General features: G+C 39.5%; 1 protein-coding gene across 1 annotated transcript in view; it reads left to right on the forward strand.

Moving 5' to 3' along the window:
* The first annotated feature begins 7871 nt into the window (after window positions 1–7871).
* Window positions 7872–18884, forward strand: part of IFIH1 (interferon induced with helicase C domain 1) — a 93686-nt gene continuing 82673 nt past the window's right edge. Inside the window, exon 1 of the mRNA XM_006879359.1 lies at window positions 7872–8312. Within this exon, the coding sequence (XP_006879421.1) occupies window positions 7872–8312 (441 nt within the window). The remainder of the gene's footprint in view (window positions 8313–18884) is intronic.

Raw genomic sequence — 18884 nt, forward strand, 5'->3', positions numbered from 1 at the left:
CTAGAAAAGAAAAGCATCTCTTCCCTAATTCTTTGATATTCTTGCACGTCTTATGATAGGAGTGCTCTTTCTACTGTGGTTGTTGTCATTAGGCGTCATTGGGTCCTAACCACTCTCTGAACAACAGATCTGAACTTTGTCCTCTCCTGAGCCATCCTCATTATCTCTGATACTCTCTAGCCCATTGTTACATTCACCATGTCATTACATCTTATTGAGGGTTTTCCTCTCTTTTCTGACCATCCATCTTTCCGAGAATGATGTCTTTTCCCCCTAAGGACTGGTCCTTCCTGACAATGTACCCAAAATAGGTGAGATGAAATTTCATCATCTTTGCCTCCAAGGAGTACTCTGGTTCCACTTTCTCCAAGAAAGATTTGTTGTTCTTTTGGCAGCCTATGGGATTATTCAATACTTTTCTCCAATACCAGAACACATTGATTATTTTTTTGCCGTCCTAACTCATTATCATACTTTCAGATGCATAGAAAGACACTGAAAATACCATAGCTTGGATCAGGTACACCTCAGTCTTAAAAATGGTATCCTTCTTTAGAACTTTGGAGAGGTCCTCTACAGCAGATTTTCCCAAAACAACATGCCTTTTGATTTCCTGACTGCTAGTTTCATGGGTGTAGGTTGTAGATCCAAGTAAAATGAAATCTTTGGCAACTTCAATCTTTTCTTTTTAAACTATGGACTTGCATACAATAATTTGTTTACCTGGTGTCATTGTGTTTCATTCGTACACATTGTGTTTTACATAATTTTTATTTATATTGTGTTTCATACAATTGTTCATATACATTCTATTTTATTTAATTAATTACTATTGATCTTTGCCTATTAGTACACCATCATTTGGAGTCCTCATTGAATCTTTCCTATTCCTTCCCCCACCCCAACCATCCACTAAACTCTCATATCCTAGTGATTTTCACTCTTCCCCCTTTTCTGTCCTCTTCCGTCTCTTTCCTTCCCCTTTTGGATATTTGGATATCTTGCCAGTTATCCTTCTAATTTTATGATAATAGTTTTTTGCAGTATTTGTCCTTTTGAGACTGAGTTACTTCACTCAGGATAAGACAATCTTTTCTTCAACGATTATGATGTTTCATATCGGTCCAGTGGTGAGGAATTTTTTATTTTTAAAGTTAAGATGTAATCCATATTGAAGGCTGTAATCTTTTTTCTTCATCAGCAAGTGCTTCAAGTCCTCTTCATTTTAGGAAAGCAAGCTGGTATCATTTGCATAATTCAGGTTGTTTATAAGTCTCTCTCCAATCCTGATGTTAGATGTATATAGTCCAGTTTCTCAAATTATTTGCTCAGCAAACAGGTTGACTAAGTATTGAGAAAAGATCCAACTCTGGTGTACAATTTTCCTGATTTTAAACCATGTTCAAACCATGTTTAATCCCTTGTTATGTTCAAGCAACTGCTTTGTGGTCTAGGTATAGATTTTACATGAGGACAATTAAGTCTTCCGAGATTCCCATTCTTCATGTTAGCCATAATTTTTCATGATCCATATAATCAAATACCTTTGTATAGCCAATAAAACACAAATCAACGTCTTTTTTATATTTTCTGTTTTCAGTCAAGATCTGATATCAGTAATACCTCTCATTCCGTTGCCTCTTCTGAATCCAACTTGAATTTCTAACAATTCTCTATTGATGTACTATTCTGCCATGTTTAATTAATCTTCAGAAAAAAATTACTTGCATGTGATATTAATGATATTGTCCAATAATTTCCACAGTCTGTTGATCAATTTTTGTGGGAATGGGAACAAATATAGATCTCCTCCAGTCAGTGAGCCAGGTAGCTATGTAGTAACCCTCTCTCTAATAGGCCATAAATTCCTTTTTCCTTCCTGAATAAAGCTCCTCCTTACCAAAAATCTGGATTTGCTTTTATTTGACAGAGGTGATTTTTGTGAGGCCATTAAGAAGTAGACAGAAGTATGGACTTGACACCAATTTCTCAGAGCTCAGATTCTAACAACTTAAACACAAATGCTGCTAGGTTAAAAGTATCTAATACTTTAAATTACACAGAGTGTAATTTATAAAAATTGAAGAAATATATGAAAGACAGTAATATTTCTTGAATTATTCCTTTATTAAATTTATTGTAATTTTCTGTGAAAAATACAAGATGATGTTGAGTGCTATCATGTTGAATCAACTCATAGCAACCTTAGATATACTAGAACTGTGCTTGCCTGGCCCTTTGCCATCATCACAGTCGTACCTATGTTTTGAGCTCCTTTAATATACTGTGCTAACTTTTCTCACTGAATATCTCCCTCTTTTTCAAGAAAATTCTATTTTATCAAACAAGTTGTCCTTCAAATACAAATCTTCGCTGATAACATGTCTGAAATATATGAAACAGAGGCAATGCTGTTAAATTATAGTTCTGGTGTATTAAAAGAGAGATCATTTTGATTGTTATTTTTATTGTTAGCTGCCTCCAGTCTACTCTGATTTAGAGTATGATTGCTACTGCTTCTGAAACGGAGAAAGCACAAATGAAATGTTGGATAATGGTAAGAATCTGTCATCTGTTATCTCTGAATTTTCATTTAGAGGACAAATGCAAAAGGTTGTGGGTTGTTTTTTGGTTTTTTTTAACTGATAAGGACTGAAGTGCTTTTTCTACACATAAAAAGACTACATATACACATATTTTATTCTAACATTTTAAATTAATACGTTGTTGTGTGCCATCAAATCAGAACTGACCCACTGCTGACCCTCCAGCAGTTTATGAAGGACAGTAAATCTCATGGGAGTAGACTGCCCATCTTTCTCCCATGGAGCAGCTGGTGAATTAGAATTTTGTGCTTTGTGTTGGCAATGCAATTTCTTACTACTAAACCACTAAATCACAAACAACAAAAACACAAACCCTTGTTGCTGTAGAGTCTGTCCCCACTCACAGTAACACTCCATTGAATTTCTGTAGTTAGAAATATTTCCACAAGGAGAATATTCATCTTCTCTTCCTTGAATCATGTAAGAGGTTTGTATGATCTGCAAAAAATTGTAGTGTATATGTTATTTGTGTAAAAATACATTGGTTGGTTTATTTGGCATACTTATTCAAGTTTAATGATTTATTGACAAAAGATATTTAGCGGGCTTCATAGTAAATAATAAACAAGCCTGGAAGCAGAAGTGGCATCCACTTCCGAAATGGCTTGCCTCTGGAAATCCTATGTATGAACAGTGCTCAGGCCTTTCATTCATAGAGTTGCTATGAGTCGTCTATGACTCAACGACACCTAACAACAACAACAACTTCCTTGAATCAGTGAGTGGATTTGAACTGCTGACCTTTGGATAAGTAGTTGTCGTTGTTAAGTGCCGTCAAGTTGCAGGCGACTCATAGCGACCCTATGAAGGAGAGTCCTTGACACTTGGGTGCCTTTCATCCTCTCTCCAAGTTCATAGGGTTTCCAGAGGCAAGCTATTATGGAAGTGGACGCCACTCCTCCTTCCACGCTTGTTTAATTGGGGAGCTCCACCCCACTCTCAGTCCGCATTGGGTAGCCAACCATTAACGCATTTGACACATCCGTGTCACAGTGTGCAGCTTCACAGCAACCACAAGTGACCGTGGGATGGCAACTTGTACACCAGGGCTATACGACCTAGAGGAATGTCTGCACAAAAACAATAGAAGACTGGCCTGAGGGCCGCGAACTAAAAGTCACCCACCTTTGCTTTGGTCACATCGTTTTCTCTTCACTGGGCCAGCTGATCTCTCTCCCTCTCTTTCTCTCTCTGTTGATGTTATTGTTGTTAAGTGCCGTAGAGTCACAAGCAACTCATAGCGACCCTATGAAGAAGAGTCCTTGACACTTGGGTGCCTTTCATCCTCTCTCCAAGTTCATAGGGTTTCCGGAGGCAAGCTATTATGGAAGTGGATGCCACTCCTCCTTCCACGATGGATAAGTAGTACAACATGTAATGATCTTCACAATTTAAAGGAAAGGGGTGGGGGAAGGAAAAGCAATAGCTCACCTAACTCAAAAGAGAAAGGAAACAGAAACCTATATTCAGAAACAATAAGGAAGATGAAAATAAAAACAATAAGGGAAAACACTTAAATGAACCAAAAATAGAAAATTAACTTTGCACAGGATAGAGGATGGGTACACTGAAACAAATTCTTTTAATTTGTTTTAACAAATTAAATGCAATCTGCCAGCAGCTGAGGGATAAGAAAAGTTGTTGCTGTTATGTTCTGTCGAGTCGCTTTTGACCCATAGCGATCCTATGTACAGCAGCTCTGAAACCTTTCCTGTCCTGAGCCAGTCTCATTAATTCCAACACACCAACCCCCACTGCCCCTGTTACTGTATCAATCCATCTCATCCAGAGTCTTCCTCTCCTGTGCTGTTCCTCCACCCTTCCAAGCATGATGCCCTTCTCTAAGAACCAATCCCTCCTGGACATGTACCCAAAGTATGTGAGACCAAGCTTCAAAATCTTAGCCTCCAAGGAGAGATTCGATTTTACCCTCTGCAAAACAGACCTATTGTTTTCTTGGCAGTCCATAGTATGTTCAAGACTCTTCTCCAGCACCACAATTTGAAGGCTTCGATTCTTCTTCTCTCACCCTTAGTTATTGTCTAGCTCTCTAAAGCAAAACAAGTAATTGTAAAGACCATGGCATAGATTAGGTGCACCTTGATCTCTAGTCTGGCATCGTTGCTTTTCAGCACTCTGGAGAAATCCCTGACAGCAGATTTTTCCAATGCAATTCATCTTTAGATTTTCTGACTGCTGGTACTAAGAGTATTGATTGTTGAGCTGAGCAAGCTATAATTGTTAACAACCTCAATATCTTCTCCATCTATCATGGTGCAGCCAATTGGCCCAGTGGTGACAACCTTTGTTTTCTTGATGTTGAGCTTCAATCCATATTGAAGACTGCAGTCCTTGACCCTCTGCAGCAAGCACTTCAGGTCCTCCTCAGTTTCAGCAAGCATGGTTGTGTCATCTATATAACGTAGGTTGTTGATGAATCTTTATCCAATTCTGATGCCACATTGCTCCTCACAAAGCCCTGCTTCCCAAATGATCTGTTCTGCATAAAAATTGAAAAGGTATGGAGACAGGATACATCCCTGACACACTCATTTCCTGAATTTGAAACATGCAGTGTTTCTCTGCTGTGTTCTGACAACTGCTTCCTGTTCCAAGTATAGGTTTTGCAAAAGCACAATCAAGGGTTCTGGGATTCCCATGCTCCTCAAGCTGTCCTTTTAAACCCAACTACGTAAGCTAATAATTTGAAAACGTCTGTAGAAGTAGCTAACTTAATTTTGCTCTTTATTATCTATCAAGAGACAAGACCAACTAACAAAATTAAACAAAGACTAGTCCTGTACAATGAAGAAACAGAATAGTATAAATCCACCCACCTGCAAGGTCCTTTCACTTCAAAGAGTTTCACTCTGTAGACCAGCTGCTAGATTCAACATGAGTCATCTACACCCTAGGTCAACCAGCAAGGACTACTTTTTGCAGAATATTGTACTATTTACTAGGAGCACTGGTGGTGTAGGGAGTTATATTTGGCTACTAAAGGGACAAAATCAATAGTTGAAATCCACCAGCCCCTTCAGGACAGAAACATGAGGCAGTAATATCCCATTAAAGTTTACAGTCTTGGAAACCAGGCAGAGGGTTGCCATGAATCAGAACTGATTCAGTGACAATGAGTTATTAATGTTGGGTGGATACCGGCTTCTCTGTAAATATAACCTTTGACAAAGTAGTTTATAGTTCTTTGGGAGAGAACAAGGCTAAACTGCATAAAATGGGAAAAGAAAACGGATAAAGAACTGACACATTTGAATTATGGTGTTGGTGAAGAATACTGAATATACCATGGACTGCCAGAAGAACAAACCAATCTGTCTAAAAGGAAGAGCCAAAATGCTCTTCAGAAGCAAAAATGGCAAGACTTCTTGCTTATTTTGGACATATCATCAGAAGGGACCAATTGCCAGAAAAAGACATCATGCTCCTTAAAGGAGAGAGAGGGTTATTTAAAAAAAAAAAAAAAGTGGTGGAGAGAGAGACTTGTAATGAAATGGATTGACACATTCCCTACAATAATGGGCTCCAACAAAACAATTGGGAGGATGGGGCAGGCACAGGCAGTGCTCTCTGCTTAGAAATTCTGTAGAATTGGGAGCTGACTCGACAGCACCTATCAACAACACATAATATAATTAGAGAATGAGACAGCTTGCCATAAAGTGCTCAGTTGGACACAGAGGCTGCACTTAGTTAGCCTCTATAGCACCACCAGGCTGCCCTGAACTATCCAGGCTTCGTTGAATATGCTTTGTGAACAAATTACTTTTTCCAAGTATGTCTAGTTGACAGTCTTAATGACCTTGCCAAACAATTCTGAAGCAGGAGGTACTAATTATGATATATGTATATGTACTACCACTCACAAACACCCTCAGAATTTCAGAATCATTTTGGATAGCAATCTTTAAGACTTGCTTTCATGTGGCTTCTGTGCTGAAACGAAGCTGCCATTTTTCAGTGTGGGTGTCTTTTTTTTTGCCTCATGACATAGACAAATGTTGATGTTTACTACAAGTTGGTACATTAGTTGCTAATTAAGTTCCTAGTTGCTTCAGCCAAAACTTGCTGTATTGAATCCAAGAAAAGAATGGCAGCTATGTAAAAAAAGAAGTTGTTGGGGATTTTTTTGTTTTGTTTTGTTTTATTAAAGGAAAGTTGTATATTAAAGAATACGAGAGCTTTCGTGCTTGCAGACAGAAACTTTCTCTTGGCTTCCTCCTAAGCTCACTAAGCTGATGGTTAAAATCCCTTGATGTCTGTCATCAGACACTGATGGAAACCATAAATAAGAACAATCTAAACGTGGACCAATAAAGTAAACCGTTTATCGCTACTCACTCCTTTTCAAATACACACCCTCAAGTTCCCCAGGGAGCAAATAAGTTCCTAAAAACCTCCAGAAAGCTAGGTTATTTCCAGGAAGAACCAGATCTTTATGCCCCGGGATATCATCCTTAGTTTTCTCTCCTTTGTAAACTCACTCATTCCAGCCAGGCCGTGAATTTGTATTCTCAGCAAAAGGTAACTCCTTCCTTACTCGCATTTTGGTGTGTGGTAGTTAATTTTTCTTTGCCTCTTGTGTGTTAAACCTGGAAACACATGCTTCCCACATCCGGGTTGCAAAGAGAGGTTGCACCAGGGCTTGTGAAAATTTTGGTAAGGTCCGACTTTTGAGGTGGAATCTTGTACTGTAGGCAAAGTTCCTGGGGGTGAAAATGCCTCCAGGGGGTTTGGGTGGGAAACATTGAGGGAACCTGGCCTTACTCCGTGGGAGAGAGACTTTGCTTTCTTTTTCCATTTCCCTTCATGAAACCCTTGATTAAAGATCTCTCCTGGCCAGAAACAGCCAAATGATGACTCTGCTCCAGTGAAACAGACACTCCCCTCTCAGCTGACAGCATTTGGAAAGTCCTGGGACAGAATCGAAACAGAAACTGAAGTCCAAAGAACTGCTTGGCGGAAGCTGCTTGCAAAAAGCTCTCTAGGAGCACAGCGTTGTCACTGTCCCTGCGCGCACAGCTGAAGTCCGGGGTCTGAGACGCCTGCCTGCGCGACCCTCGGGTCCCCCACCTGCCCAGGTGTAACTGCCTTCTCCCGCACACAGGCCTGGAGCCCTCCCAGCCGCCTTACAGAGCTCAGGCACACCCTGCAGACCCTCTCCTCCAAAACAAGGGACCGCGGCACACCCACTCTGCACCCCACCGGCTCCTGACGATAACCCACCGCCTTCCCTGAGCAAGGAAGATGTCAGACGGCTATTCTTCCGACAAGAGTTTCCGCCATCTCATCTCCTGCTTCCGGCCCAGACTGAAAAGGTACATCCAGGTGGAGCCTTTGATGGACTACCTGCCCTTTCTGCCTGCAGACGTAAAGGAGCAGATTCAGAGGACAGCCCAGACCCAGGGGAACATGCAAGCCGTCGAGGTGCTCTTGAGCACGGTGGAGAAAGGCACGTGGCCCCCTGGCTGGACCGTGGAATTTGTGGTGGCCCTCCAGAGCTCGGGGAACCCCTTAGCCGCCCGCTACCTCACCGACCTGCCCTCACCCTCATCTGAGAGCTGCCACGATGAATGTCTGCAGCTGCTTACCCTCCTTCAGCCCACTCTGGTGGACCAGCTGGCGGTCAGGGACGTCTTGGATGAATGTGTGGCGAATAACCTGCTGACCATCGAAGACAGAAATTGGGTAGGTATCCCTTCAGACGGAACTTAGAAATTAGGTAGGTATCCGTTCAGACGAAACTTAGAATTTAGGCAGATTTTGCAATGTAGAGATACCAGTCTGACTGATATTTTAGCCATTTTGAAATTTACCACTTTCCCCCAGGTGGACCTTTTTCATTTCCTATCACTTACGAATGGAAGATAATTTCAGAGAACTAAAATCAATAACCTTTTCCTGAATATAATTAATGAATTAGGGTGTAAATGATAAAATGGTTCTGGTTCTTTTTACAAAAAAACACATTGCTTTCACTGTAGTGAAATTTGATTGTTTTATCTAAAACTGAATGTCACTTAATTCTGTCCAATTACTGACCAAATCATATATAAAAAATGTTTATATGTCTGAATGTAGAGAACTTTGTTGTTGTTAATTTTACCTACATAAACCATTTCTGTTTAAGTGCCTTATATTGTAAATTACTTTGTTTTTGTTAAATCTGAGCTTTGTAATACCTGAATTTTTCTCACCCTGAATTAGATGTAAAAATGTATGATATGTTACAGATTTTATTCATAATAAACTAAGTTATAGTCTAATGTAAACTATAAAAAAATAATTCCAGCTTCCTTGTTCTTTGAGAAGAGACTCATTCACTTATTGTCAGAGCGGACACACAGCCGAGCCTCCATTGCATTACGGAGGCTTTACTGCTGTAAATGCTCCTTTGTGAGAGCAGCACTACTAACACCCCGAACACTAGACTAGACTAGACAAGACACTTTTAAAGGCCTTTTGAAACATTTTTTTAACAATATTTTAAAAGCCAGTTATTCCAAGTCCTTTGAACTGTGCTAATGAGGCGGTAACTTTGAGGAATGCATTCTTAGGTGAATCTATGACTTAACTCCATGAACAATAGGCTGAAACCTTGCCCTTCTCTCCATCTCTGTCATGCTCAAGCCCGTTGTGACACTCACTATGTCACCTGAGGATCTTCCCGTGACCCTCCACCTGTCCCAGAATGATGTCTCTCTCCAAGGACAAGATCCTGAAAATACGCCCAAAGTCAGTGAGACCAAGTTTCACCAACCTTGCCTCCAAGGAGCACTCTGGTTGGACTTCCTGCAACACAGATTTGTTTGTTCTTTTGGCAGTGTAGTCAATCTTCTACTCTAACTCCGTAATTCAAAGACCTCAATTCTTCCTGTATTTTTAAAAATGGTAATTGTTGTTTTTGCTATGTGCTGTTGAGTAGTTACCTGTGATTCATGTTGTTATTGTTATGTGCCATTGAGTTGCCTGTGACTCATAGCGACCCTGTGTACAACAGCCCTAAACCCTGCCCTATCCTGTGCCAACCTTATTGTCTCTGGCACACCTATGCCCATTACCACAGTCACTGAATCAATCCTCCTCATCGGGGGTCTTCCTCTCCTGCTCTGTTCCTACACCCTACGAAACATGACATCCCTCTCCAAGGACTGGTCCCTCCTTGCAACAAGCCTAAAGTAGGTCAGACGAAGCGTCAGAATCCTTGCCTCCAAGGAGCAGCCTTGCTTCACTCTCTCCAGGATGATCTTGTTTGTTCGGCTAGCAGTCCATGGACCCATAGTGACCCTATGTACAGCAGCTCTGAAGCCTGTCCTGTCCTGAGCCAGTCTCACTGATTCTGACACACCTAACCATTTCTCCAGTTACTTGTTAATGAATCCAAAAGAATTCTGGGAGAATGGGTGTTACTTGATCAAGAGGATTAGGAGGTAGTCTCAGACCCTGTCTTCTTTGAATCTCTCAGTTGTTGTTATGTGCCGTCCAGTCATTTGCAACTCATAGCGACCCTATGCACAACAGCCCTAAACCCTGTTCTATCCTGTGCCAACCACACCGCCTCTGACACACCCATCCCGATTACCCCAGTCACTGAATCAATCTATGTCATAGAGGGTCTTCGCCTCCTGCGCTGTCCCTCCACCTTCCCAAGCATGATGTCCCTCTCCAAGGACCCGTCCCTCCTGGCAACATGTCCAAAGTATGTCAGACGAAGCCCCAGAATCCTTGCCTCCAAAGAGTAGCTTGGTTTAATCCTCTCCAAGATGAATCTGTTTGTTTTCCCGGCAGTCCATGGTACATTCAGTACCCTTCTCCAGCACCACAGCTCAAAAGCATCTACTCTCCTTCTGTCCTCCCTAGTCATTGTCCAACTCTCTGATGCATAACAAGCGATTGCAAATACCAGGGCCTGTATCAGGCGTACCTTAGTCTCCAGAGAGACACTGTTGCTCCTGAGTACTTTAGAGAGGTCTCTAACAGCAGACTTTCCCATCGCGATACGCATTTTGATTTCCTGACTGCTGGTGCCAAGAGTGTTGACTGTGGAGCTGAGCAAACTGAAGCTTTGAACAATCTCAATCTCTTCACCATCCATCCTGATGCTACCGTTTGGTCCAGTGGTGAGAATCTTTGTCTTCTTGACATTGAGCCTCAGTCCATACTGAAGGCTGCAGTCCTTGCCCCTTCGCAGCAAGTGCATGAGGTCCTCCTCAGTTTCAGCAAGCAGGGTTGTGTCATCTGCATAACGCAGATTGTTGATAATCTTCCACCAATCCTGATGCCACAATTCTCCTCATAGAGCCCAGCCTCTCGGATAATCTGCTCTGCATACATGTTGAAAAGGTATGGAGACAGGATGCATCCCTGGCGTACACCCTTCCCAATTTTGAACCATGCAGTGTTACCCTGCTCTGTTCTGACTACTGCCTCTTGGTCCAAGTATAGGTTTCGCATGAGCACAATTAAATGTTCTGGGATTCCCATTCTTCTCAGAGTCAGCCACAGTTTGTTATGATCCACACAGTCAAATGCCTTTGCATAATCAATGAAACACAGATAGATGTTCTTCTGGTATTCTCTGCTTTCAGCCAAGATCCATCTAACATCAGCAACTATATTCCTAGTACCACGACCCCTTCTAAACCCAGCCTGGACTTCTGGCAGTTCTCTGCTGATGTGCTGTTCTAATAGTTTTTGGATATTCTTCAGTAGAATCTTGCTTGCATGTGAAATCAATGGCACTGTTCTGTAGTTTCCACACTCAGTTGGGTCACCTTTCTTTGGAATGGGAATCTCTCAGGAGGGCCAAAGGTGAAAACCCAGACCACGCCTGTTTATGGAACCCCATTGTTTCCCTATATACTAATAAATAACATTTGTTGAACAATATTGGGTGGAACGAGTTGCATTTGGATGGCATAGTTCATGCTTCCAATAATTCACTGAGGCTCTTAATGTTATTAATTCCATTTCACAGATGACAAAACTAAGTCAGTGTAAGTAACTTGTCCAGATTGCCCTGGGATGCATTGTGAAAGCTGTGACTTTAGGTCCTGAAGGTGTGAAATTTTATATATTATTCAGTGAACTCTCAATAAAACAGAAGTGAATTAACAATGACCCAAGAACTAAAGTGGACCTGTAGTGTGAGAGCTGAGAATTAATTCTATATTTTTAAATGATTGAGGAGAAGAGATCAAACGTATAAGTTCATGACATGTGAAAATTGTATGGAATTTTAATATCCGTGTCTGTAATAAAGTTACAGACAGAAAGTTCTATTACACAGTCATTCTTACTAAGTTACTATTTTCTGTGGCTGCTTTTGTCTTTGAGTTATTGTTGTTATGTGCCGTTAAGTCGCCTGTGACTCAGTGACCCTATGTATAGCAGCTCTGAAGCCTGCTCTGTCCTGATCCAGTCTCACTGACTCCGACACACTTACCCCCATTGCCCTAGTTACTGTATCAATCCATCTCACCTGGGTCTTCCTCTCCTGTGCTGTCTCTTCACTCTTCAGAGCATGATGCACTTCTGCAAGGATCAATCCCTCCTTGTCAAATGCCCAAAGTATGTAAGATGGAGCTTTAGAATCCTAGCCCTTAAGAAGAAGCTTGTTTTCACCCTCTTTAAGACAGACCTATCTGTTTTCTTAGCAGTCCATGGTACGTTCAAGACTCTTCTCTAGAACCACAATTCAAAGGCATCAATTCTTCTATCATCTGTAGTCATTATCCAGCTCTCTGATGCATAGCAAGTAATTGTGAAGACTATTATGGCCCACAAAATGAAAATATTTATTATGTATATATTTTATACACTGTGTCAATTAGTTTGGTCAAAATGGGAAATAATACAACACACATATACATACATGTGGGATTTTTTTAGAGGGAGGATATGGGAGGGAAGTTCCAAATTTGGAAATAAATAATCAACTAGAAGCATATTGTTAGTTGCTATTTTTTATATTGGTAAAGAAATAGTACATTTTCAGATAGAATTTTGACAGACTGAATTTTGTAGATAACTTTACATTTATGATAATGTTTTCATGAGTATATGCATGCAGTATACAAATCCCAACCTATTTGAGTGTATCTTATTCAGAGTTGTAAGGAGCTCTGGTGATACAGTGCACTGTGTGTTGGGTTGTTTTCAAAAGGTTGGTGGTTTGAGTCCACCAACTGCTTCAGGGTAAAAGGATATAGATTCTTGCAAAGATTTTTGGCCTTTCTCACAAAAACTGGAATAGATTCAATAGCACTGGCTTTGTATTTTGTTTTCTTAGTGAGAGTTTTAAGTAAAAAGTCACGTTTTGAAAGGCATGTAGGCTTTTAAATTCATTAGAAAAGGATTTTGTCAATACCATGCTATCACTTGGGTATTTAATTCTGCTCTTATTATCCATTTTGAAAAATTTTCAGTTGTTTGTATCATCATCACAAAGTGTTGGGGGCTAGAATGATAATGAGCTTCAGCCTGTAATATGACTCATTCTTTAATGACCAAGGCTAATGGCCCTTTGAGGTCTTAAAAGCCGCCAGGGCCTGTCCGAAGAATGAAGCTGGCATCTAATTTTTATGACGGATTTTTTTTTCAGCCAGTGATTTGCTTTACACTGTTGTCTGTAACGTTTGTGTAGTTTGTGTATTGAAAACCAGCTAGAACGCATTCTAGTAGTCCAGCTGGATATGACAAATGTGTACATCACGGTGGCAGAATCTTAATTTGGAAGAAAGTATGCAGCCTTCAAGCCAGCTGGAGATGGAGATGGCATTTCCAACCACGGTAGCTGTTAGCAAGTCCAGAAGCAACAGAGTCCAGTAACACCACAAAGCTGTTTATATTTGGTGGAAATGATGTCCCGATTGCCAGTAAAACAGCACTTATCCTTATTTACTCTAAATACGTCTGCCTATCAGCATCACTTTTGTCTTGCCTGGGTTGAATTTCTGCCAGCTAGATTTTTATCCAAGATCTTGATTCTGGCAAGCTTGGAGGCAGCTAACAGTAATGCAAAGGATTTGACACAAAGACGACACAGAGTGAAGGGACTTTTGTGTTTTGGTAGCACTTAAGGCCAAAGCAACCTAAACTATTCCCTTAGCTTCATATGTTAAAGGAGACCCTGGAAGACAATGGAGTTATGTATTAGAGACTCTGGATTAGATGTTGGGCTGCTATATGAGAGCTCGGCAGTTCAAACCCACCAGCCACCCTATGTAGAAGAAAGATGAAGCAATCAGCCTCTGTAAAAATTTATAACCTTGGACATCTTTTAGGACAGTTCTGCTCCATTCTGTAAATTCCATAAGAATTGGAATTGACTTGATGGCAGTGTGTTTTGGGTTTGGAATAGTGGAATGACTTTATTTCACATCCTTCACATTTATTATAAATTTTACTAGTGACCCATAACTGACAGCAGTAAAAAGAGCCACTTTAGAAAGTATCTGTTGATGTGAGGGTCATTTATGAATGTTTATCTCAAAGCAGAAAATGCAGTAGGGGAAATAGAATTTGGAATTAAGTATGCAGAATGAGAAGACCTAGATTTGAGGTCTGTTTCTTCTCTTACTGTATATGTCATTTTGGGCCAAGTTACTTGAGCTTTCTGATTGTTAATATTCTTACCTATCTTCTCATTTACAGTATTTTGCTATTGAAAGAGGGTTTATGAAAAAAGTTTATGAATAGTAGAGCTAGAACAGCGACAGAGGGCTATCAGAAATTTAAGCTAGATTCAGAAGAGACTGTGAACAAAGGATACCATTACAAATGCCAGATGAAATCTTGGGTGAAAGGAGAGAACACCAGAAAGATTAGCTTGTATTTCATTGACTGTATAACTGTGTGGATCTGCTGTGTGGATATGTGTATAGCTTTGAGAAGAATGAAAATCTCAGAACACTTAATTGTACTTAATAGAACCTGAACATGGACAAAAAACAAACAAAAAAACCAAGTAAACAGTTGTTTGATTAGAACAAGCTGATTCTACATGGTTTAAACTAGGAGGTATGCATTAGGGTCATATGACATCACTATTCCTATTCAATATGTATGCTGAACAAATAATCAGAGAAGCTGGACTCTATGAAGAAGAAATGACATCAGAATTGGAGGAACATGTTATTCATCAACAGCCTGCTATATGTGGTTGATGTAAGAAAAAGAATTAAAGCACTTAGTGATGAAAGTCTAAGACTATAGCTGTCAATATGGATGACACCTCAACATAGAGAAAACAGAACTCGTCACATCAGGATAAATGGAGAAAAGATTGAAGTTCTTAATATTTTAATTTTGTTTGGGCTCACAATCAATGTCCATGGAAGTAGCAGTCAAGAAATCAAATGTCTTGTATTATTCCTTTAACATGCCCATATTTTACTTTAAAATATTAAAAGAAGCAGTTCTACAAAAAAAAAAAAAAAAAAAAAAGAAGAAATCAAATGTCTTATTGCAGTGGGCAAATCTTCTGCCTAAGAACCTCTTTAAAATTCTAACAAGCGAGGATGCCATTTCAACAACTAAGGTGTGTTTGAGTTAAGCCATGGCATTTTGCATGCTTCATATGCATGTGGAAGTTGGGCAATGACTAAGGAAAACTGGGGGAAAAAAAATATATATATATCTTTGAATTGTGGTGTTGGTGATGAATGTTGAACATACCATAGACTAACAAAGGAACAAACAGATCAGTCCTGAAAGAAGTGCAGCCAGAGTGCTCTTTAGAAGCAAAGATTTTGAAATTTAATCTCACGTACTTTGGGCACGTTATCAAGAGAGGCCAGTCCCTGGACATCATGCTTGCACAAGTAGAGAGTCAATGAAAGAGAAGACTTTCAACAAGATGAATAGTCACAATGAATGTAGCAATAGTCTTAAACACAGCAGAGATTGTGAGGGTAGTGTAAGATTGGGTATTTTTCTGTTGTACATAGAGTTGCTATGATACAGACTTGACTCAACAACATCCAACAAAAACTTAAGTTTGATATGAGATCATATCTTAATATCATTTGTCTTGTTATAGTTACTTTTGAGTTTAAGTTTTCACCAACTTAGGTAGATATCTCATGTTAAATTGTGATCTACTTTCTAAAGAGAAATTGAGTCTTTAGCTTTGATTTCCCAGGACTAAAATGTCAATTCTTAGTAAGATTGATTGGTTGATTGGTTCATTGAACTGTGCTGTTTTTAGGTACCATTGAGTCAAAGAGGATTCATAGTTGTTAGGTGCTGTCAATTCAACAGTGACACATAGTGACCCTATGAACAACAGGCTTTAACTCTGCCCTAATAAACTTGAGCCCATTGCTCCAGCCACTGTGTCAATGCATCCTGTGTAGGGTCTTCTTCTCTTTTGCAGACCCTCCACCATTGCAAGTTTGACGTCCTTTTCAAAGGACTGGCCTTTCATAGCGACATGGCCAAAGTATGTGACAAGCAGTTTCATCAGCCTTCCCTCCAAGTAGTACCCTTCACCGCCTCTAAGACATTTTGTCTGTTATTTTGGCAGTCCAAGGAATATTCAGTACTCTTTTCTAACACCATGACTCAAAGACATTGATCCTTCCAATGTTATCTTTAGTCAGTGTTCAACTCTCAGATGCGCAGGAAGTAACTGAAAAGGCTTTGCCTTGAATCAGATGCACCTTAATCTTCAAACTGACATCTCTGCTCTTCAGTACATTTAAGAGGTCCCAATGTAACATGTCTATTTAAAAAAAATTTACTGAATTTTGGTGGGTTTTTTTACTAGTTTATTTCAAAATTCTAATACATTGTTTTACTGAACAGATTCTTTCCATTTCCCTCACAAACCCCCACCCATCAAATTGTACAAAGCCATGATTAATCCTCTGTAGCGTGTCTTTTGCTTTCTTGCTGTTGCCAAGGATGTTGATTGTGTTAACCGCTTCAATTATCTATCACGATGTTGCCTATTGGCCCCATGGGAAGACTTTATTTTCTTGTTGTTGAGATGTGATCCATATTGAAGTCTTTGACCTTTCAGTAAGTGCTTCGGGCCCTCCTCACTTTTGGCAAGTGAAATAGTGTCATCTGCACACTTGTGGTTGATGATAAGCCTCACTTTGGTACTAATGCCATATTCTTCTTCATAATCTCCAGTCTGGAATTATTTTCTCTGTATACAGATTGAATAGTTGTGGAGAAAGAATACAGCCCTCTCTTACACCTTTCTTGATTTTAAATATGTAGTGTTCCCTTGCTCGATATGGACAGCTGCCTCCTTATCTAGGCATAGGTTTTGCTTGAGCTCAATTGAATGTTCGGGCTTGATGTTAGCCATAATTTATTATGATCCACACCATCAGGTATCTCTGCCTAGTCTATGAAAAAAAACCTCAAATAAACATCTTTTTGGTATTCTCTGCTTTCAGCCAAAAGCTATCTGACATCAGCAATGATACCATGGCCTCTTCTAAATCCAGCTTGACTTTCTGGCAGTTCCCTGTTGATATACTGTTCCAGCCAGGTTTGGATGATCTTTAGCAAAATTCTACTTGTGTGAATTTAATATCCTTGGCTGAATTTTATACTCCCCAAAAGTTACCTAGGATAAAATTTAAAATCACATATGAAGAATTCCCTCTGTAAGCATTCAGAAATCGATAATGGGCATAAGGTCTTCAAATTTCTTTTAATTGACTATTTAGTATTTAACTAAGGAATCAGGGCTTTTGACATATCTTTAAATTTTGGTCCCATTTTTCAGTAAATATTTTATATTTGGTATATCATTTAGCTACCTTCTGCCCCTACCTAGAGAAAGGCTTCTAAAAATGACCTGGAGTTTGTTTTGTATCTAAATGTACCCACAGGAACTCTTTTAATTTCTTGATCTTTTTTTTCACTTTGTATTTACTGAGTAGCAACATTGTGCCAGAGACCTTGCTAGATTGAAAAGAGAAGGAAAATGTTCTAACAAATAGTTAATAATCCTTACTCTATGCAACACACTATTCTAAACACTGGACACTCATTAATAAACTGGAATATTTTTTAGTATCATTATAATAGAATGATCCCAAATTGTAGGGACTTGCTTCTTTTATTGTTCTGAGGAGGCCTGCTAGCACAATGGTTATGAGCTTGGCTGCACATGATAAGGTTAGTGGCTCAAAACTAACAGAAGAAGACAAATCATGTTCATGTGTTTTCCTAAAGGTGTCAGCCTAGGAAACCTTAAGGTGTAGTTCTGCTCTGTCATGTAGGGTCAAAATGAGTCAGAATTAATCCAAAGGCTCAAAGTAGTAACAGGAGAGTCTAGTATTTCATAAGTGAAGTTTAGCATACATGTCAATCTCCCCAGCTCATTGTATTGTCAAGTAAATTAAGATATATAAAAATTTCATAATGAAAGAAGAGATAAGAAGTTTCTCTGCCAACCCAAAGGCAAATGGTTCAAATCTACCAGCTGCTCTGTGGGAGAAAGAAGAGCAGTCTCCTCTTGTGCAATTTACAGCCTCTGAAAACCTGCTGGAGAGTCAGCTGTGAATCAGTTCCAATTTGATGGCAATGAGTCTCTCACCATGATGATAAATATTAGTTTAGTTAGTTTTTAATTTTGATAACCCAAAGACCATGAGTTTGCAGCAGTTTGGATCTGTCAGTGGCACCTTGGGAGAAAGATGGACAATCTCCTGCTGTTATGATTTATAGCCTTGGAAATTCAAGGAAGGGTCACTGTAAGTCAGAACTGACTCAACAGCACTGAGTGTGAGTGAAGTTATCAAGAGTGTGTGATTATATATATATATATTCATTATTGTGTGTTGTCAAGTCAGAACTGACCTGCTAACAGATTTTCAGGCACAATAAATCACACGGGAAGATATGGACCATCTTTTTCCTGTGGAACAGCTGGTGGATTAGAACCACCTTGCCTTTGGGACTATAGCACAGCTTTTTACTAGTAGGCCACCGGAGTATCTATAGATATATAACATACTTTGTTTTTAAAAATTCTATGAGTTTTACTGTTACATAAAAGTTGAGCTCTGGTTACTCAAAATATCTGTCTATGTTTATTATGAAGAAGAAAAAGTATTTTTCTTTAAACTGTACAGTTGTGTTTGAAAACCATTGTTTATCAGTTCTCTAAATTCTCCATTGATTTATTTTGAAGTAAAGATACAAATTTATGATACATTAAAATTATATTTCCCACAAACTCAGATTTCCTTTAAATTGTAAATTTAGTGTATACATATATATTTATGTATA

The sequence above is a fragment of the Elephantulus edwardii genome, unplaced genomic scaffold, assembly GCF_000299155.1.
Source record: "Elephantulus edwardii isolate Elephantulus edwardi_28Jun2011 unplaced genomic scaffold, EleEdw1.0 scaffold00003, whole genome shotgun sequence".
Taxonomy (NCBI): Eukaryota; Metazoa; Chordata; class Mammalia; order Macroscelidea; family Macroscelididae; genus Elephantulus; species Elephantulus edwardii.